The sequence below is a fragment of the Silurus aristotelis genome, assembly GCF_946808225.1.
Source record: "Silurus aristotelis genome assembly, chromosome: 20".
Classification (NCBI taxonomy): domain Eukaryota; kingdom Metazoa; phylum Chordata; class Actinopteri; order Siluriformes; family Siluridae; genus Silurus; species Silurus aristotelis.
Window position 1 is genome coordinate 14,992,537 of NC_139593.1, and position 21,205 is coordinate 15,013,741.

Sequence of the window (21,205 nt, forward strand, 5' to 3'; positions counted from 1 at the left end):
GTATGGAGTTTCTGCACATGTTCACTGCGTCTCTGTTTGGGTTTTCTTCCAAACTCTCTCAAAACATTCCAGTAGGTGGGGTGGCTAAGATAAATTGCCCCTAGTGTCTGAATGTGTGTATGCATGGTGCTCTGTAATAGACTGGTGTCCCATTCAGAGTTATTTTCACCTTGCAAACATTGAAGATTAGACTCTGGATCCACCACTAATCTGATCATGGTTACTCTAAATGAGTGAGTGAGTGGATTAGTGGACGATTGGATGAGTGGACGAGTAAGTAAATAAATGAGTGGACGAGTGGACGAGTGAGTGAAAGGACGAGTGGTCATGTGAGTGAATGGACAAGTGGACATGTGAGTGAATGGACGAGTGGACATGAGTGAATGGACGAGTGGACACGTGAGTGAATGGATGAGTGGATATGTGAGTGAATGGATGAGTGGATGAGTGAGTTAATGGATGTATGTGTGAGTGAGTGGTTGATTAAGTAAGTGAGTGAGCAAGTGAATGGATGAGTGGACGAGTAACTGAATGGATGAGTGGATGAGTGAGTGAATGGATGAGTGGATGAGTGTGTGAGTGGATGAGTGAGTAAATAGATGAATGGATGAGTGAATGGATGAGTGGATGAGTGAGTGAAGGATGAGTGGATGAGTGAGTAAATAGATGAATGGATGAGTGGGTGGATGAGTGAGTGAGTGGATGAGTGAGTAAATGGATGAATGAATGAGTGGGTGAATGGATGAGTGGATATGTGAGTGAATGGATGAGTGAGTGAGTGGTTGATTAAATAAGTAAATGAGCGAGTAAGTGAGTGGATGAGTAGAGTAGAGCATGTCCAGTAGAGGAGCCTTCTAAAGCCAAACTGTTGTTTAGAAAGCAAATAGTGGGCGTTAGGACCCAGGGAGCGGCTCGAGTGTACAGCTGAAAGTGCTGAGCGGAGCTGAATAAACGTGGTTGCTGGGTTCGGGTTGTCAGATCGCGCCTCGGGACTTGTGTTTATCCCATGCAGTGGATATGACCTGCTCAGGACTATGGTTATTACGCATTTATTCTCGCCGGTGGTCAAATGAGTGCGAGGTGTGTCCTGATTTCGGGTTGTGCGTTAATATGATTTCCGTCGTGGGATAAATTGGCAACTTTTGCGCACAGGGGTTCACTTGTCTTGGATCAGTCCAACCACCTGTAAGCGTCTGAATGGAAAGTATGTCACCGCAGCAGCACGCAAACATTAGCCAGAGCCGCTCTTCATCACTCACTGACGAGACCAACATGTGCGCACATCTGGATAACAAGCGGGTATGACATAAGGCTTTTATTCTTCAATGCAAACAGAGAGACACACTTCATCAGCATGTGATTTAGTATAGATCGGTGCCTAAGAATGCTTTATTATTACTATTATTATTATTATTATTATTATTATTATTATTATTATTATTATTATTATTATTATCTTATAGGAAATATGGACACACAGTATGTCCACAACCCTGTGACTAACTATATGCACAATCTAGTCGTGATCATTGTGAACCCTGTCAATCATTTTAATAGAGTACTAAGAAGAAATGCTTGCTCTGCATATTTTTATTACCATATGTTGAAGACTGGTGTGTTCTTGCAGTTATTTCTGCTTTCCAGCAAGTTCTCATTTGGGAGTTCATTCGGCACCCTTCACACTATTTCGATTTGCCCACTCAATTCATCCAGTGCACCAAATTGCTGTGACATATTAATAAATATAAGATTATGATGCAAATGTTAGTTACCTTAGTTATCTGCGTGCACGTTAGATCTAACTACAGTCATTGCGAACAGAGTAACTTCTTATATGACTTTTACTTATAGGTTTTTTTCTTCCCTTTTTTGGGGGGCAGACATGACTTTTTTCTTTCTTTTTTTTAAATCTCTTATAGCAATATCTGTTTTAGTAAGTACATCATTGAAATGCAGCAAAAGCCAAATGCAGTTTGATAAACACCAGCCAGCATACAGGGATATGCAGTATGACGTTATAAAATCTCAAACTACCAAGTTCAGTCCTGTCTTTAGGATTTGCTCTTATAGTTTGTAAAGTCATAAAGAGTTGGAAAAGTCATGCTCCGTGGTCTCCGAGCTGGCGTCTGAACGGCGCTGAATTGAGCAGTAATTCCATGTTTATGCAGAGTTATTTCAGGGAACCCTCTCCAGCCTGGGATGCCAGTGGTTAGACCATCCTGTTTGTCATTCCTGGTTGCATGTGTTTGGATTTCCCTATGTGATTTGTCTCACTTTAGCATACCCAATGTGGAGGGTTTTTTTGTCCTTCTTTCTTTTTCTTCATCGTCATCTTTCCTTGGCTTGAGGAGAAGGGCTGCATTTCAGCTTGGCCGAGATCTTTGGCTTCATTTGTCTGGAAGTACCTGTTCCTCTTTTTGTTTGACAGCTAAGTCTATATGATACGAACAAGTCGACGTGTTAAGGCGTTTTATTAAAGAGAAACACTTTAAAATTATTATAAGAGCCAATGTTTGATGTGTGATATAAGTTTCTCTACTTATCTAATATTTATAGATCTATTGGGCCATGACTTGTGTTGTTCTAAGTTACAAAAGCACTAATATTTTTGCTGACATTTGCTCTATAGGGTGTGTGTGCTGTTTTTTTCTTTCGTTTATTATGCTTGCAGTCTAGCAACACTTGAATCTTTAATACGCCTATATTTGAGTTCTGCCTTCTCTCCCTCGAACATTTCTTTGTATTGCAATATAATGCAGTGTACAGTAGATAACATGTGTGATGGATTAAACCAAAAGTGAGTGGTGAGCCTTTAAAAGGACCGTTCCTCAGAACGCAGGTCATCAGGTTATCCTTTGACGGATCACAGGATTCGGAATATAGCGGTTATTACAGGCTCATGCCATGTCGTGAAATGACACAGTGAACGGACTCGAAGGCAGATTAGTGTTCAGGGTTGGACATGCTGGACAGTGTATCATTTAAACTCTCCCTGCTGCAGGTTTCCTGTGAAGAATGGAAAATTGTTTGTTTTTCAAAATCGCATCAAAATCATCGTGGTACACTTCCTGACATATTCCAAGGACTGAAGTCAAAATTTTTATCCCTTCTTTGAAGCAACTGTGGTGGAATATCTTTTTTTTTTCTCAACCACAGGTTCAGCCACAGCCCAGTGCCTGTAGAGTAATTCAGCGTTACAGGTTTTGTTGCTAAGATATAAACTTGAGTTGTGAAGTACTTTGCATGGAAAGCAATGTCTCAAATTTTCCCATAAAGGCTTATAAATTGCTATAAAACTCGAGAGCTGTTAAAACGTACTTGTAGAAATGTTCAACATGTATTTTTTCTTACACAGAACAATACTGAATTGTATTAAAATACCAGTTGAATAAAACTTAATAGCTGGGCAAAGGATTAAATGTGATTACCTGAATATATGCAGTTAGATTTAATATATAAGTGACAGCGCTGCTGACTCTCAGTCTTATGTTTTTGATTATCGGCAACAGTAAGCTTATTCACCTTTGTTGGTACAGCAGCGAGTAAAAGGAAGATTAAACTGTTTTTATTACGTTGCAAGGCTGCACATAACCTCAAAATGAGGAAACAGAACTTGAATAAATCCTAGCATGCTTGCTAATCTCTAGCTAATCGGAGCATTGTGTGTTCATCCATATACTAGTTTTTTTTTAATATTTTAAACAAATACAAAATATTTTAGTCAAGAAATCAAATCTATTTCTCATAGCAAAACTGGCTGCGACAGTTCTCAATCTCTTGACCTTTTTTCTAAATATATCATATAGTACAGCAAACCTGTTGCTTACATTTAAAGACCCCATTGTCTTCCCTGTCTCACATATAACATTCCCGTCTGCCTAAGCTCAATAAAATATAACTGTGTGTCAGTAATCATGATAACTCACCCTGAAGCTATTTGAGGATGCTGATGTAAAATCTGCAATTGATTGATTGAATATGTGATTATCTATTTAAGTGCAAAAAGTGTTTTGAATGAATGACAAAATAACGTGTCTCTAATGTTGTAACGAAAGCAAATGAAACTGAAAAGGGAACTATGTGCCTTTTTATTACTGTCAGCATTAGTTTCTTTAGGTTTTTTTTTATTCATTTATTATTATTATTATTATTTTTGTTTTTTTGCCAAGCCAATAGCCATTAAACCTTGACCTTCTAAACTGATTAGAGCTTCTGACCTTTTCCTCATAAGAAACACCCTGTTGTCCTGCCTATACTTGTTAGTGAATTGATTCTTACTTATCCACTTATCCATATTGTAGTTTTTTATTTCTTAATGGAAAAACTTACTTTAATATGAAGTTTGAGTTCATTATCTAGTGAAATATTTGTGATCATGGTTTTTTTTACCCATTTACTATCACTGTCATGATAAAAACAAAAATAATTGTGCGAGTGGTGAAGTGAAAAGAAGTTTTGCCTGTAAATAGAGAATGCAGTAAGTATTGCATGCACTAATGAGTTCATAGACTGAAGGTTATATACAGATTTTATTTGATATACTATAGTACATCGTATCATTGCACAGTTCACAGCTTGTTAACAATACAGTAACCAGACAGTGTCATGTGAGAACAGAGCAAAACACACATCAAGATTTGATCTTCATTTTGGTTGGTATTTTACAGCTGCTTCAATGACTCATCCATAATACATCATCAGCAGTGACTAAGAAAGTGCATGCAAAATGTCATCAAGAGCAGTGTGGTTTGTTTACTGTATCTTCCTTTTTCTAGCTAGATATCTAGTAGATACACTCAGCACTCATTGTCTAATCAAAGCACAAATTATTCAAATGTGCAGTCGGGTGAATTTTTGTTTCTTCTTTGAAAGAAAGAGTTTGTTACTGTATACCATGGTCGGTATTTCGAAGCAATACAGCATGAGCAAGTAGCACATCACAGACTTAAAACAAAAGCAAAAGTCTGTCTTTGTCTGCACTTATGCAATAGCTTCCCTCACATTATTCTTATTATCATTATGGGCACTGGCAATGATTAATTAGGCCAAATATCACAACCATGTCAAAAAGTAAATGCCCGTAACACTGAATAATAACTGTGATACTTGTGGAAGGTGTAATTATTATTTCAATGAATAAAATAAAAGGTGTCTCTCAAAAGAAATCATACTAAAGAGTAGACAGGATTCATCTTTATTCACTTATGGCGTGTAATTCTTTGATATTATGTTTGTTCAGAATCTTCCAGGATTTCTAATGGAGTGAGATCCATTTTGTTGTATATCTGATGAATAAAGTCAGAAAATCCTCCCACTGATTCGGTTACAAATTATCGTTTTGGTGTGGTCTTGACTTTGTACCCTGAACATGTAAAGTAAGGATTCTGCTTTTTTCTTCTTAGAGGACGAAGGCGCTGTCTTGCCGCAGGCAGTCTGCTCCTTCCTTGGTCATCAGCAAAGCACTTACCAGATCCAGAACAATATCCAGGTATGGAATCTGTGTGCCGTATTCAGAGTTGGCAAATTAAGTTCAAAGGTAATGTCAATATTTACGCAGGGAGAGTCTTTTACATGTACACTGGGGTTATGTTTGTGCTCAAGTTGATTTTCAGGGCAGCCCATTCACTCAAAAAAAAAAAAAAAGTAAGACCCTGCTTTTTATGACAGCGGATTTTTCTTCAGTAGAGGTGACTAATGTGAGATTTTCAGCTTTGTTACATAAAAGCAAGCTGTAAAAAACAAACTGAATAAATAAATATATTTAGGATGTGAAGTGTAAATGAGAAGATAGAACCCATTCAATAAACATCAAAAATCAGTTCGCTATATTGCAGTCTAAATATTCCTTCTTGTGAAACACACACAAATCTGATTCAAATAACACTTCATCCAGAATGTCCTAATATTATGTGTGCATACGATGACGATTTTACTTCTTTTTCTTGTTTAATTATTAAAGCAATCTCAGTCTCACAAGGAAATGTGCCCACTGTGATCATTTGCCATCCTATTCTCCAAACATTGTTTGACCAAAATATCAAGAAAAAGTTTAGAACGATCTTTTTTCCAAATCATGTATGTGAGTACAGAGCAGGTTTTATGTAAATGTAGTATGCTTTAAACGGGTAAATGTTTAATGCAATAAGTTTATGTGCATCAAGAGATAACACAAACCGCTCTGCTCAGAAATGAAAGACCATCCTCACCGAATGCACACTATATCACAGAATTGATCTGATGTTTTTATAAGGTCATTTTCGAGAGCTCAGCTCTGGCTGAGGTTTGCAGTGCTACTTGATAAGCTAGAGATATTACACATGCAATTAAAGATACATATGTAACCCGATATGTGAGTAATAGATGTGGTTTTTATATATATATATATATATTTTTTTTTTTTTTTTAATGTCTACACTATCTACCTTTAAAAGTGTACACGGTGTTTGTTTTTGTTTTCTTTTTTTGTTTTGCTGGCAGTTTATGTCAAGAGACAACATTATAATAATAAACTATTAACCCGTAAAGTAGTTTTGCATGACCTTCATTTGCATGTTAAGCTTTGATATTTTATAATGCAATAATATGTTTATGCAGCATGGGTGTGAATAAATGTGTATTATAGTAACTCTCTCTTTAGCGTTTTCTGGTTAGGTACTAGTTTCACTGTGACCCAGAAGATAATATTTTACTGTTTTGATCAAATTATATGAAAAGCATTAACCAATACTGATTAATTAATCGTTTTCTTTTTAAATAAAACTTGTTTTCCATGTCTCCTATTTGGGTTTGGGTTGTTTTTGATGTAAATTGCTGACATTATAAGCGAGTAATGCTTGCATATACATGTACACATTTCAGCAACCATTTTATTAGATCTTCTCAAGGGACAATACTTTAGAAATGAAACTTGGATATATTTTAGTGTAGTCAATGTGCAGCTTGTATAGCAGTACAGATTTACTGTCCTCTAAAAATAACTCAACATACAGCCATTAATCTGCAAACACTGTTGATGGCAACAAAGTGAGTACACCCTAACTGATAACAGCTGTATGTCATTTAACTATGCAAAGCCAAATGTATTATTCTTGTTGATGTTTGTGTCTGCTTGATAGAACCATACAAATTTGTGTATCTTGTATTTGAGCAGTTAAAACGTTGTGCTTTGAAGTCAATTCTCATTGAGTTCAACATGGAACCTCATGGTAAAGAGTCTCTGAGGATTTGAGAATTAGAATTGTTGCTCTCCAGAAAGATGACATGGCTATAAGAAGATCAGTAACACCCTGAAACTGAGTTACAGTTCAGTGGTCAGACTGGAACAGACCTCACAAGGGTCAATCAAAGAAGTTGAGTCCTCGTGCTGTACATCAGGTGCAGAAGTTGCCTCAGAAAACAGACACATGAGTGCTGCAGCATTGCTTCAGAGGTTGCAGAAGCGGATGGTCCGCTTGTTAGTGCTCAGACCATACGTCGCACACTGCAACAAGTGGGTTTTCATTGCCGTCTAAACCCTATTGAGCACCTGTTGGGCATCCTCAAGCAGAAGGTAGAAAAGCACCATGTGTGTAACATCCAGCAGCTCTGTGATGTAATTATGGAGGAGTGGAAGAGGATCCCAGCAACAACCTGTGCAGCTCTGGGTTCCCCCTTGAGTCTGGTTCCTCTCAAGGTTTCTTCCTTATGCCATCTGGGGGAGTTTTCCCTTGCCACAGTTACTTGCTCATCAGGGACAAACTTAAAGTACATCTTATTCATTTTGATCACCACATTAACTGTGTAAAGCGCTATACAAATAAAATTGAATTGAATTGGATAACAATAGTGTTCACACAAAATATTGACAATTTGGACAGTTTTGACATGTTTTCTTAGGGTGGACTCACTTTTGTTGCCAACTATTTTGACAATAATGGCTGTATTTTGAGTTATTTTTAGAGGACAGTAAATCTATAATGCTATACAAGCTGCACATTGACTACTCTAAAATATATCCAATTTTTATTTCTGTAGTATTGTCCCTTGAGAACATGTACTAAAAATGTTTGCTGAAATGTGAGGGGTGTACTTACATTTGTGAGATACTGTATATACTTTAGCATAATGAGTTCATGATGGACTTGCTCAATAATTGGTTTTATTTTATTTTTACTATTTATATTTTGTGTGAAAACGTTATATTTTATTAAAAAAAAATTCTAATCAATTGATCAGCTTCTCTAACAAATGAGATTCCTATTAAAAATGAAATTTTAATACAGTGACGTAACATTGCTTTGAAGATGAACTTGAAACTGAGTTGCCATAAAGGAACTAACATTCTCATGGTCTCGTGTCCTAGAATGACTTGGTCAGCATTTTCAACAGTAGTTAAGCTCCTCACAAAGATAATTCTAGGGGATATAAAGGCTAAATATAGTCCTTAGGCCTTTATACACTGGAAGAGAATAACCTTGTTAAAGCAGCACTGGATGTTTGGTCACTGTTTGTCACATACTGTACATTTGACCCCATAGGCACACAGTAATGATGGTAAACGTGTTATTAAAGTCATTTTGTTGCCTGCTGAGTTGTGCATATATGGGATAATTGTTTACGCTCTAAATATTGATTGTGTAGTTGTGTAAATTTGGTGCATTCTATATATAGGGGAAAATTGTGTAAGTTCTAAATATAGGGGGAAATTGTATAAGTGGATATTTAAATGGTTACGCCTTTTGCTTTATATTTCAATTTTGGGAATGCTAATACCAAACAGCTATAAATTACAATATCGAGTTGGAACTAAACTCTTCAGGGTGGCATGAGGACGATTAGTGACTTCTAATTTAGAGTGACCAGGGCCGTAATCCGGATTTGTAAACATGTTTACCAGTTGCACCCACATGTCTTCTGAAACCCCTATTTAGATACTTCGCATGTTGTAAATGAAAATATGTTTTGAGCCCAGCGCACGTGCCATATTCATCTTATTCACAGTACAGAGTTCAACGGAAGTAAGAATCTATTTAGGTGGTGTTTTGTTTTGTTTGCTTTTTTGACAGTGAGTCATGTGTAAATATTACTTGGAAGCTGGTTCGGCTACAGCAGCAAAGTAGAAATCTGGTCCGTATTCTGTATCCTGGGGTTTTTCATGATCATTTCAAACACTAAAGTGAGATGGACATGTCTACCTAAATAAAGATGTCTTCAACATAACCTTAAATCTCATGGTTTGCTGCATATTTAAACCAGTGCACATTTAAATGTAACTGTGGTTACGTAATTACTGATTTCCATTTTGCTGTTGTTTCTCAGGGATAACAGTCTCTCTCCGGTCAGCCCAGAGACATGCCTACTGGTACAATCATTTCTTAATCCTTCAAGGATGTTTATTGGCCATGTATATGCCCAGCTGAAGACTGGTCTGCAGACCCAGGAGAGGCATATGTTTCTTTTTACTGACATCCTACTCATCAGCAAAGCCAAGTAAGACCTATATGCCGGGAACATATCAATATTTCAATAAATGCTTAATTCAATTCTGCTTCAGGTTTCAAACATTTGTAAGTGTTAAAATGGGGAATTAAATGTGTTACATAACTTTCACAATTTATTTAGCTTAAACCCATACTGAGCTTCTTCATACACTGTAGAATGATTAAAAGAAACAATGCCATTAATATGTATTGTACAATTTGGCAACTTAAAATGAAAAAGGCTGTTATTTCTTTTGTTATTATTGTTATCCATGTTTCACTGAGTAGAGCAGTCAAGAAAACGTATGAGCTGAAACGCCCATGTATGGGAGTTACCAGTGAGTGCTTAATGGTGGGAAGAATTGGGCCATTCCTCCACCCTTTTTCCTCCCTTGTTTAATTGTGTCTCATAGGATCAAGTGGCCCACATCCTCCTTCCTTTTCCTGTAGTGTCTCACATAGCCAGAGGGTCCTTCTCAGTAATTACCACCCAAAGCACCAATTAACTCGATCTGAAGGAGAGCTTGGCATCGAAGCCAATGCAGCCACTGTGAAGTTGGCAGTGCAAGGCTTATCCATTCGAACGTTCTCTTAATGTTGACCTATCATTATTGTGTGGTTCTGACCTATATTTAATATGTCATGTCTAGTCCCATTTCACGTACTTGTGTAAAAAAAAGGGGGGACGTTTAAAGTCAGTAGATTTGATTCTGAAAACATGCTAATAACCATAATAAATGCAAAAGGCACTAACTAATATATTAAAACTAATATATAAATAAAGTTGTGTTCAAGCTATAATAGCGGTGCTATGCAAGATTTTCTCAAACTGATAAATTGAGATTGCTTCATGAAAAAATGTAATATCAAACACCAATCAGTTAGGCATCACTCCTATGAATGCAATGTAAAAATTTATATCTTTAAGGAAATACCAGAAATCAACCATCTTGTCCTTATATCTAAGATTCTCCTAGATGTAAACTCACTTTCTCGGGTGAATGAAATGAACAAAACAGAAAAACAGAAAAATGAGGACAATGTCCAGGCTACTATGAATAGCAAAGTAGCAAAAGTGGTTTTAGTTATTCATTTTTATTTAATAGCAATGATTCAAGCAAGCTCAAAATCAGTAACCAAGTAATGACTGTAAAAAAAAAAAAAGGAGATAAAAACCCCCTTGTGTTTGGAGATAGTAGCAGTGCAGTTTCATTATCAGTCATGTTTGCCACTGTGACAGTCCAGCTACAGAAAGCATTGCATTTTGAAAGTTTGCACCAGTGCACTGACTCATTTGTCTCTTTTTCTCTGCTATGCTATTTTCATAATTGCTAACTTGTAAGAGCAACTCATAAAGAGTTACCAATAGTTAAAATAAATCACATTAACTTTAAGATTGGTTAATAGGTATGCATTAAAAAAGGGAACTCCAAGTATGCACTTAGTGATCTGCTAGAACACAAGCTTTTATTGGTCATTACAAAACAGTGGATAACTTTTGCCTAATACTTGCAGCTAACATGGTTTTTTTCACACACCATGCACAACATGTGTACAGATTTCATCAACATTGACAGTAGATGGATTGGCTACACTAAATTTCCCCTAAGTGCAGACGAGCGTGTGAAAATCTATGTGCATGGCGTATTCCTAGTTTATTTTTGGCCCTGGATCTATTGCAACATTGACCAGGATAATGCAGTTACTGGAAATAAATGAATGACTGAACTAACATGTTAGTTTACATACAATCTTTCCTTACAAGTCATGTTTTATGAACAGATCTTCAACCAACTTTAAGCTGAAGGCACAGACACGGGTTTGTGAGATGTGGATAGCAAACTGCATGGAAGAAGTGTGTGAGGGGAGTACATGTCTTGACAAAAGCTTTGTGATGGGTTGGCCGACTTGCAACTGTGTAGCTACCTTCAGGTATGGTATATTCTATTTTTTTTACTACCCATTATTCATCAACAGAGGCCATATACAGAAACATATTCTAAAAAACATTCAACCCCATTAAAAAACAGGCTGCATTTATAAGAATATGCTAGTAATATACACTCAAGATTCTCTCTGGTACAGACATAGTTTGTATGCAAATGCGGGGTTTTATTGAATAAAGCAGACAAAGCCAAAAAAATCAATAGATAGCGAGCTCATTAATTCAGAGCAGGTCAGAGCCAGAATGTGTTTACGCAATCAAAATGCTTATAAACATAGCTATGGAGTGCTATATGGAGTGCTAGGATCAAGACTTTGTAAAGCCTCAATGAAAGTCTGGTTTATTTATAGAGAGTGTGCTTATTGAGAACAGTTGTGATTAGCAGTTCAGGGAAACCGAGTGAGGTAGTGGATCCTGTAACCAGCTGTTTGAGCATTCTGAGAAATAAGATTTGTGTATTTATACAAGGATTAGACAATATATAGTCTTTTGATTTGCTCACTCTGCCAAAATCTTAAAAGTAGATTATTTCTTTTATTATTGGTTATACTTCCAGTGCTTTCGACTTAGAAATATGTATGTATTCATGAGATTGAGTTAATATACGACTGAAAAAAACTAAATTAAAAGTGGGGGGATATCCAAATGCAGCAACATTAGGGCATTCATTTTCTTGGCCGATTAAATTGAATTCTCTTGTGGTATGTCCCAGTACATCACTCTATTTATGTTTTTTTTGATGATGCGTAATGTCCCATTAATGTTTTATGAGAAGCTCCTCCCACATCCATACTTCAAATTCACAGTGCAGGGTATATAGTAGAAACCTTTCTTTGTTCAAACATGATAAGCTAAAGTGAAAAAAAAAAAAAAAAAAAAATATATATATATATATATATATATATATATATATATATATATATATATATATATATATATATATATATATATATAAAAGTAGTGTGTGTGTGTGTGTGTGTGTGTGTGTGTGTGTGTGTGTGTGTGTGTATATTAAGTGGACTTGTTTATTGAGCTTGCACATTTTTTTTAATGCCATAAGCCTATAACCTTCTACTTGTTCCTCTACAACAGTGTCTGCACATTTTTTTTCAATGCCATAGCTTTAGAATCTATCTATCTATCTATCTATCTATCTATCTATCTATCTATCTATCTGTCTGTCTGTCTGTCTGTCTGTCTGTCTGTCTGTCTGTCTGTCTGTCTGTCTGTCTGTCTGTCTGTCTGTCTGTCTGTCCGTCTCTCTGTCTCTCTGTCTCTCTGTCTGTCTGTCTGTCTGTCTGTCTGTCTGTCTGTCTGTCTGTCTGTCTGTCTGTCTGTCTGTCTGTCTGTCCTTTTAACAAATCTATGTCCCACTAGATTTTGGTGTGAGCTTTGAGAGATTTGTGCTCATTCAGGCACTAGGATGTTGTAAAATCAGTTACTAATGCAAAGTGAGGATAAAGTCAGCATTTAAATTCATTCCAAAGGTGTTCTAAAGGGTTGAGAGATCTTTAGCAGGCCATTCAAAATATTCCACTCCAACGTATGACAAAACATAACTTCATGGAGCTGGCTTTGTGTGCTAGGGCAATGTCATGCTGGAACAGGTTTGGGTCTCCTAGTTCAAGTTTAGTGAAAATTTAATCCCATCCAATATGGCTGGAAAAGTCAGGTGTCCCAAACTGTTTGTCCATATAGTGTGTGTGCATGTATTATTGCTTCCAATAATTGTGAATGGTAAATCCTAAAATCAATGGTAGCTCTTTAAAAAATTTCAAAAAATTAGATACTTGAAGCATTTCTAGGTTGTTTCTTTGAGGAAAGCCTTATAGGTTCTATGTAAAACCCTGCAACTAATTGTTTTCTAGCAAAGGAACCCTTTAAAATCTAAGATTGTAATAACCATGATCGCATGATAGCAACTCAAATAATGTATCTTAAACAGATTTTGCTGATGAAAATGTTTTGTTCTTCTCTCCATAGCTCAGTTGAACAGAAAGAGAGATGGCTTTCTCTTATAAAAAGGTACATGGAGTCACATGGAATTGACAGATGCAACAAATTCTATTTATAAGTTCATGTTAACACATTTTTCTTGAATGTACATTTGAGTAAAAGTTCCTTTCTCAGCATGACAGATTCACTTGCTTTTATTGCATATTTCTTTTGAATTCTCTATTCTCTACAGTCGAATAAAAGAGGAGAAGGAGAAAGATAATCCAAAAACAATCCCACTTAAAGTGCACGCCAAGGACATGGGGAACTTTTCGTATGTAAGTTCTCCCACACTCAAGTCAGATATATTTATTTCAACTGTTCCAGTTTGTTGCAAATCAAAATCTGATGCTCTTTTGGTTTAGAAAACCATCGCTGTGAGTAATTCTGACAGTGCCAATGAGGTTATTCGTCTTGCACTGCAACAGTTTGGGATTGTGGTAAGTTTTTATTTACGTTGAGTCGTTAGAATTAAGGTTTTTTCATTTGCCTATTTTTGATTTTTCTCTGTAAATATATAAATAAATGTAAATGCATTGATGCAGAGGTCTTAATATACTGGCATATGTGCTATGCATAAAGCTATCCAGAGGAGCAGTAACATTGAGACTATTTATGTTCTCCTTAGGCAACAGTGTGTGCACAGACATCTACTTAATCAAATCAAGACACCTCTAACAGTACACAAAATTCCAATGCACTTTAGTTAACTTTGTATTTATAGCTGAACCCAAAATACATGTCCAAAGACAAGACATGCCCTCATATGGTTCTTCATATAGGTTAGTGGTGAAACATTGCTGAAGCACAACATTTCTGTGAATTTGTTTGTCTTTGGGTATACAGGGTTCTGTGAAGGACTTCCAACTGTGGGTGAGTTCCAGAAAAGACAATGCTCCTTACCCACTTATTGGTGAGTTTGCGATCAACCATTACTATAAATTATTAATTTCTTTTGCACTTATCAGCCATTTTTATAAAAAATTATAAATGACATTGGTGTTTTTTTCCGATGTTTAGCTTTCCAGTTTCCTATGCTCTATCTAGCCCCAAATTCCTATTTATTGCTGACAGGAATAAAAACCTATGTGGTCAATCCACCTCAAAGCAGTGTGTATTGTATAATCTGAGATGCTTCTCCATTCAACACAATTGTAAAGATTGGTTATTTCAGTAATTGTAGACTTTCCTTAACTTTCCTCAAGTTTGACCATTAACCTCTGACTTTTCTGATACACAAGGAACTTCTATCTACAGAGCAGAGATTTTTGCACTATTCTGTGTAAACTGTACACACTGCCATGTGTGAAAATCCTAGGAGTTTCTGAAATTCCAGCCTGTCTGGCACCAGCAACCATGTCACAGTCAAAGTCACTTAGATCACATTTTCTTCCTTTGTGGACTAAAGCTCTTGAGCTGTCGATGCATAATTTCATTCACTGTCGATTGACTAGATGGATATTTGTAGGATTAAGCCAATGTAACAAATAGCCTACAGCATACAAGCTACTTTTCATTACAATCAGAGAAAACAATTGGACAGTAAAATACTTATAAATTACAGAGTGCCAACTAACTGGTTTTTGCATGTATGACTGCAAAAACCAATTGGCAACTGACTATTACCTGATCCGTACTAGCATGATCCATTAAGAATGATAGTTTTTTTTGTTTGTTTGTTTTTTAAGAAGAAAAACAACTATAAAAAGAAAAAAAAGGCTTTACAAATGCACCAATCAGCCATAACTTTAAAGCCATTGACAGTTGCATTGCAAGTGACAGTTGCAAGTGACAATACTTAAAGTTGGAAGCAGAAAAAAAATGGGCTTCAACAAGTGTAAGGTCTTTAGCAACTCCAATAAAGGCTAAATTATAATGTCTAGGTGGCTGTGTTGGAGCATCTCCAAAATGTGGTTGTGGTTGTGCCCAGTATGTAGTTATTAGTACCTTCCAAAAGTAATTCACGGAAGGCCACCTGGCCAATTTGGATAGCTGCAGAATAATCTGAGGGCTCATTCTGACCCTGTTTAACTGCCAAAGGATTTGCAATGGGCACATGAGCATCAGAACACCAAGTGGATGGCACCAGGGTGAACCATGGGAAAAAGGCAAGCCGGCAGATTCAGTGTGATACTTTGGGCAATATTCTGCTGGGAAACCTTGGGGCCTGGTTTGTGGATATTACTTTAATTCATACCACCGAACTAAACCTTGCTCCCCCTTATTTAAGGCCATATATTCTTATCCAAGTGATCTTGAACCCCCCACTAAGCGCCTTAACCACTGAGATACCACTCCCCCACTAGCCCAGTTGATAAGTGACCGATTGATAAGTGATCCAGTTGATAATTGGTCAGGAATAAATTTTAGAAACATGACAACAGCACAAAGAGTTTAAGGTGTTGACTCGCCTCTAATTTCCCCAGATCTCAATCCGATTGAGCATCTGTGGGATGTGCTGGACAAACAGGTCGAATCTTTGGTTGCCCCCAGCTTGCAATTTGCAGGACTTACAGTACAAAAAATCTGTTGCTAACGTCTTGGTGTAAAATACCTCAGTACACTTTTAACGGTCTTGTTAAATTAGGCTGGTGGTTTTAGTGTTATAGTTGATCTCTATGTATACTGTATGACTATAGAGATGTGTAGTGATGCGGTGGTTTCCAAAGTAATGAACAGAAAGAGTTTTTCTTTCTGACGTGTAGAAAGTAAATATTAAAAGTATTCACTGAAAGAATTAAAATCAAGTAAGATACAGATACTTTTACACCAGACTAATTGTATTTTGTTACTCATTACATCTGTACAGGTCATGAGTTTCCTTTCAGTATACAGATGAGCCATTTAAGAGAGCCTTTGGATGAAACTGGTGAAAAAAGTGATGATATAACTCCACCTGAAAATCAATTGGAGCTACTCTTTGAGCAGTTGCAGACAGACAGTCAGTGCCAATTCATCCTGAGGCCAAGCCGGGTCTCTGTGGGCCACTCTTTTGTTGGTAAGTCTTCTTATCTTACCTATTATGCCACCCTATTTTTTTTTTCTAAAAAGGTATAGAAAGCAAGGTCAAAAAGATACACTTTACTTTCAAAATGAGAATATATGAATGCACTGATGTATGAATACTGTGTATGAATAACATCCACTTTTACCATCTAATGACCTCAGTTGATCCAGACCAGAAGCCTTTCAAAAGACGACGGTCACTTATCAACTGGGCTTTTTGGCGTGGCTCAACTAATCAACTAGATGATCCTACTTTATCCCCCCTTTCATCCACAACCGATAAGCTCTTCGGCATTCCCCTCAGCATGGTATGCAAGGATGACAGTCTTCCCAAACCCATCATGGTGAGTGGAGAATTCATAGTCACAATGGTTAGACACATTGGAAGTCATTGGAAGTCATTCTCATGATCTCTAAGCATGCAATGAGTCAGTGATAATCTTATAGCTCATTTATCAGTAAGATTGCAATTGAAAAAAGCTTATATTTATCAATAGAAAAAGATTTGTACTTTGGGCCAGAGCTAATGGAGCAACAAGGACAAGCTGGCTTTTGACCCAGCACTTTTCAAGCTACTGGCACTGTGACCCAGCACTTCAGGCAATAGAAATAAGGCCTGACTTGTTTGAGAAACCGAAAACAGAAACCGGAACAGACAGGCATGTTTTGGCAGGGTAAAGGGTTAACCACACTTCAGCGATTAGTAGCTCTTTTAAAATTGTAAGTGAGAAATATCCTGTATTATAAATACAATACATATCCTGTATTGTAAATTGATTCCAGGAATGATGCACAAATTACATTCTTTAAATAAAGTTATTAGCTACCTGTATCAACTTTAAAATTTGTGTAACCCCAAGCCCCAAGTGCCCTAAGTGCTGACATGGCATAAACATCTGCTTACTATAAAATCTATTACTACTACTACTACTACTACTACTACTACTACTAGTGCTAGTATTACTTTTGACAATTTTTCTAGGGTTAGTATTGTTCAATTCTTCTATGCCTGAGTAGAATATTTTTCTGCATGTGTTGTTTCTAACAGTAGTAACTGTGAAAACTTCCTAGTTGTAATTTTATGTTGGTACACACGGATTAGCAGAGTGATACATGCAGTAAAAGTACCAGTTTTATTATACTAAATACACTATATGGAAAAAATAAGTTTGTGGACACCTGACAATCAGATTTAGATGTGCTTATTGAACATCCAATTCCACATTTAGTCCCCATTTGCTGTTATAATAACTGCCACTTTTCTGGGAAGATTTTCTAATAAATTTTGGGGTGTGATTGTGCTCATTTTGCCACAAGGGTGTTAGTAAAGTCAGGTCCTAATGTCATTCCAAAGGTGTTCAATAGGGTTGAGATCAGAGCAGGCCTCTCAAGATCTGCCATTCCAACCCATGTAAACTATAACTTTAGCGACAAGGGTGTTAGTAAAGTCAGGTCCTGCTGTAGGGCTATCACAAACATGTTCAATAGGTATGAGGTTAGAGCTCTATAGTCACTAAGATCACATTTTCCCTTTTTCTATATTGAAGCTCTTGACCTGTATATGCAGGATTTTATTTACTGTGCTGCTACAACATGATTGGCTAATTGTATAATGGCATGAATTAGCAGGTCATGCAAGATCTTCCATTCCAACTCATGTAGAGCATTTTCATGGAACTGGATTTGTGCACAAGGGCATAGTCATGATTGAAAAAATGTGGGCCTCTGGTTTAAGTGAAGAGAAAATGTAATGCTACTGCACAGCAAAAATTTTATCTTATTAGGGTCAAATTTTGTCCCACCACTTTTGTAGTGTAGAGTGGTGGTACCACCTCTACTAGAGGTAAACACATATAAACCTATTTAAAACATTACAGCATGATATGACATGACATGAATATAAAATATGACAGCTTTAATGGTTCTATTGCATTTTGTGAATGTTCTAACTAACTGGAGCACAGTTCCATTATACTTGTCCGGCAGTCAAAACAGCACAGCATATCACAGACACTGAGTTCCCAAACCTGGACACTGTACATGCTAGCCGGCTGTAAACAAAGGCCAGCAGCATTGCCAAAGCTTCTATTTATCCAGGGCACAAAGTGTTTGTTCCCTTATCATCTGGGAAGAAATGCAGGGCCATCAAGTCGCACACAAGCAGACTAAAGTTCTTCTTTCCCAAAGCTGTGGCTGCCATCACCCTAGTAATTCCCCATGGCTTTACAGCTATTCCAGTAATTCCCCAGACCATTTAAACCAAGCTTACCCTTTGCTGCGAAATGCACTACAGTACCCTTTATCACTTGTCACTTTATACAGGACTACTTCTTCTTCTTTCAGCTGCTCCCATTAGAGGTCGCCACAGCGGATCATCCGTCTCCATACCTCTCTGTCCTCTAAATCTGCATCTTTCAAACCAACTACCTACATGTCTTCCCTCACAACATCCATAAACCTCCTCCTTGGCCTTCCTCTTTTCCTCCTTCCTAACAAATCCATCCTCAGCATTCTTCTACCGATATACCCCATGTCCCTCCTCTGCACATGTCAAAACCATCTCAATCTAGCCTCCCTCACCTTGTCTTCTGAAGTCCTACCTGCATGGTCTCTCTAATAAACTCGTTTCTAATCCTGTCCATCCTCGTCACTCCCAATGAAAATCTCAACATCTTCAGCTCTGCTACCTCCAGGTCCACCTCCTGTATTTTAGTCAATGCCATTGTATCTAAACCATAAACTATAGCAGGCCTCTCCACAGTCCTTTAAACTTTCCCTTTCACTTTTGCAGATACCTTTCAATCTCAAATCACACTTTTCCACCCAATCCACCCTGCCTGCACTCTTTTCTTCACTTTTTTAACACACTCTCCATTACTTTGCACTGTTGACTCCAGGTACTTAAACTCCTCCACCTTCTCCACCTCTTCTTCCTGCAACCGCACACTCCACTGCCTCCCTTTCATTCACACACATGTACTCTGTCTTACTCTTACTCACTTTCATTCCCCTTCTCTCCAGCACGTACCTCCACCTCTCCAGGTTCTTCTTAACCTACTCCCAACTCCCACCACAAATAACAATGTCATCTGCAAACATTATAGTCCATAGAGACTCCTGTCTGACCTCGTCCTTCAACCTGTACATCACCACTGCAAACAGGAAAGGGCTCAGAGCCGATCCTTGATGCAATCCAACCTCCACCTTTAAACAGTCTGTCGTTCCTACTGCACACTTCGCTGCTGTCACACTGTCCACATACATGTCCTGCACCACCCTCACATACTTCTCTGCCACACCTGACTTTCTCATACAATACCACAGCTCCTCTCTCTGTACCCTTTGGTACGCTTTCTCTAAATCCACAAACACACAATGCAACTCCTTCTGACCTTCTCTATAATTCTCAATCAACATCCTCAAAGCAAATAATACATTCACTGTGTGCTTTTCCTAGGCATGAAACCATACTGTTGCTCACAGATGGTCACCTCTTCTCTCAGCCTGGTTTCCACTACTCTTTCCCATAACTTCATGGTGTGACTGATCAACTGAATTCCCCTGTAGTTACTGCAGGTCTGTTAAACAATCTGGTTAAAAACTCCACTGCCATCTCTCCTAAACATCTCCATTCTTTGCTTGTCACTTTATACAGGACAATGTGGAATATATCTCTAATGGTTTTATACTATGTGCGCATATATACGTACATCTCAGAATGTATTCCATCTGTTAAGGCATCACACTTAAGTTCAAGCTTATATATATTTTACAGTGTACTCTTTATTTTTTATTTTTTTAATCTACGTTTTTACCCCTAAAATTCTGTTTCTGTTTAGGTTTAAATGCCCCTGTTGCTGTCTTGAGAGTTGCCAAACTATATTTCCTACCCTAACTTAATTTGTTATGTGAAATAGTTTTGTGCTGATGGGTAAAATTAGCAAACTTTATTGAATGTTGTGAAAGGGTTGGGTTGGAGTAAATTATGTTCCCCTGAGCAGCTATTTAAAGCTACTATTGACATAAACAAACTAACAAACCGATCCTGTGAAAACTCCTTGTTGCTTTCCATGCAAGATTGACAGGGCTGAGTAGGTTAATTAGACTAGAATAAAAACTGATTATTTATGTTGTAGTAAGAATAAATTCTATAAGGTGGTAGTGTCAGGTGATAATTGTAACACTGCAATGTTAGAATTAATATCCCAACAAATTACACATCATACTTTTGATATACTGTATTTAGAGTTAAGTTTTGTGGACCGTATTGTGGAATGTCCTCAGGATATCCTCAAAATGAATGATTTCCTCTTATTGCATACATTATAACATCTATAAACAGTTGACCATCCTTTATTTATTCCTCTCTTAAATAAAACAGTTACAAAAACAAACAATAGAAAAAGCTTGTTATGTTAACATGAACATCTCAGAAAGCAAATTGCTCTGTCCTGAAGACATGTTTATCAAATTATCATTAGGTTTAGATTTTATAAAACATTTGCTGTGATAGTTTGTGTGATTGATTTCTTACCACCAGAGTGATGACATATTAAAACTAGCGATTTTATTTAAATCGTTTGAATGAAAGCCCGAGTACGTATAGAAGAATAACACACAGCAGACAGTGTAATGGGGTGCACTACAACACAGCAAATTTGCAATGATGACCGTGACACGTTACACATTTGAAAATTTTACAGTTCGATTTAATGTTGTGGAACATCCCAGAGATAAGTTAGTTCCTGTTATGGACTACGTTATAGCTGTGATAAGCAGTTGTTAGCTCATTAGCCCACCC

At 37.2% G+C, this 21,205-nt stretch overlaps 1 protein-coding gene across 1 annotated transcript in view; it reads left to right on the forward strand.

The window, feature by feature from the left end:
- The first annotated feature begins 917 nt into the window (after positions 1-917).
- The window catches only part of arhgap20 (Rho GTPase activating protein 20), a 29,962-nt gene continuing 9,674 nt past the window's right edge, over positions 918-21,205 (forward strand). The window contains exons 1-10 of the mRNA XM_083522278.1: positions 918-1,299; positions 5,403-5,488; positions 9,298-9,468; positions 11,241-11,390; positions 13,387-13,428; positions 13,592-13,676; positions 13,764-13,838; positions 14,245-14,311; positions 16,208-16,396; positions 16,567-16,748. Of these exons, the coding sequence (XP_083378404.1) occupies positions 1,198-1,299; positions 5,403-5,488; positions 9,298-9,468; positions 11,241-11,390; positions 13,387-13,428; positions 13,592-13,676; positions 13,764-13,838; positions 14,245-14,311; positions 16,208-16,396; positions 16,567-16,748 (1,149 nt within the window). The 5' untranslated portion in view covers positions 918-1,197. The remainder of the gene's footprint in view (positions 1,300-5,402; positions 5,489-9,297; positions 9,469-11,240; positions 11,391-13,386; positions 13,429-13,591; positions 13,677-13,763; positions 13,839-14,244; positions 14,312-16,207; positions 16,397-16,566; positions 16,749-21,205) is intronic.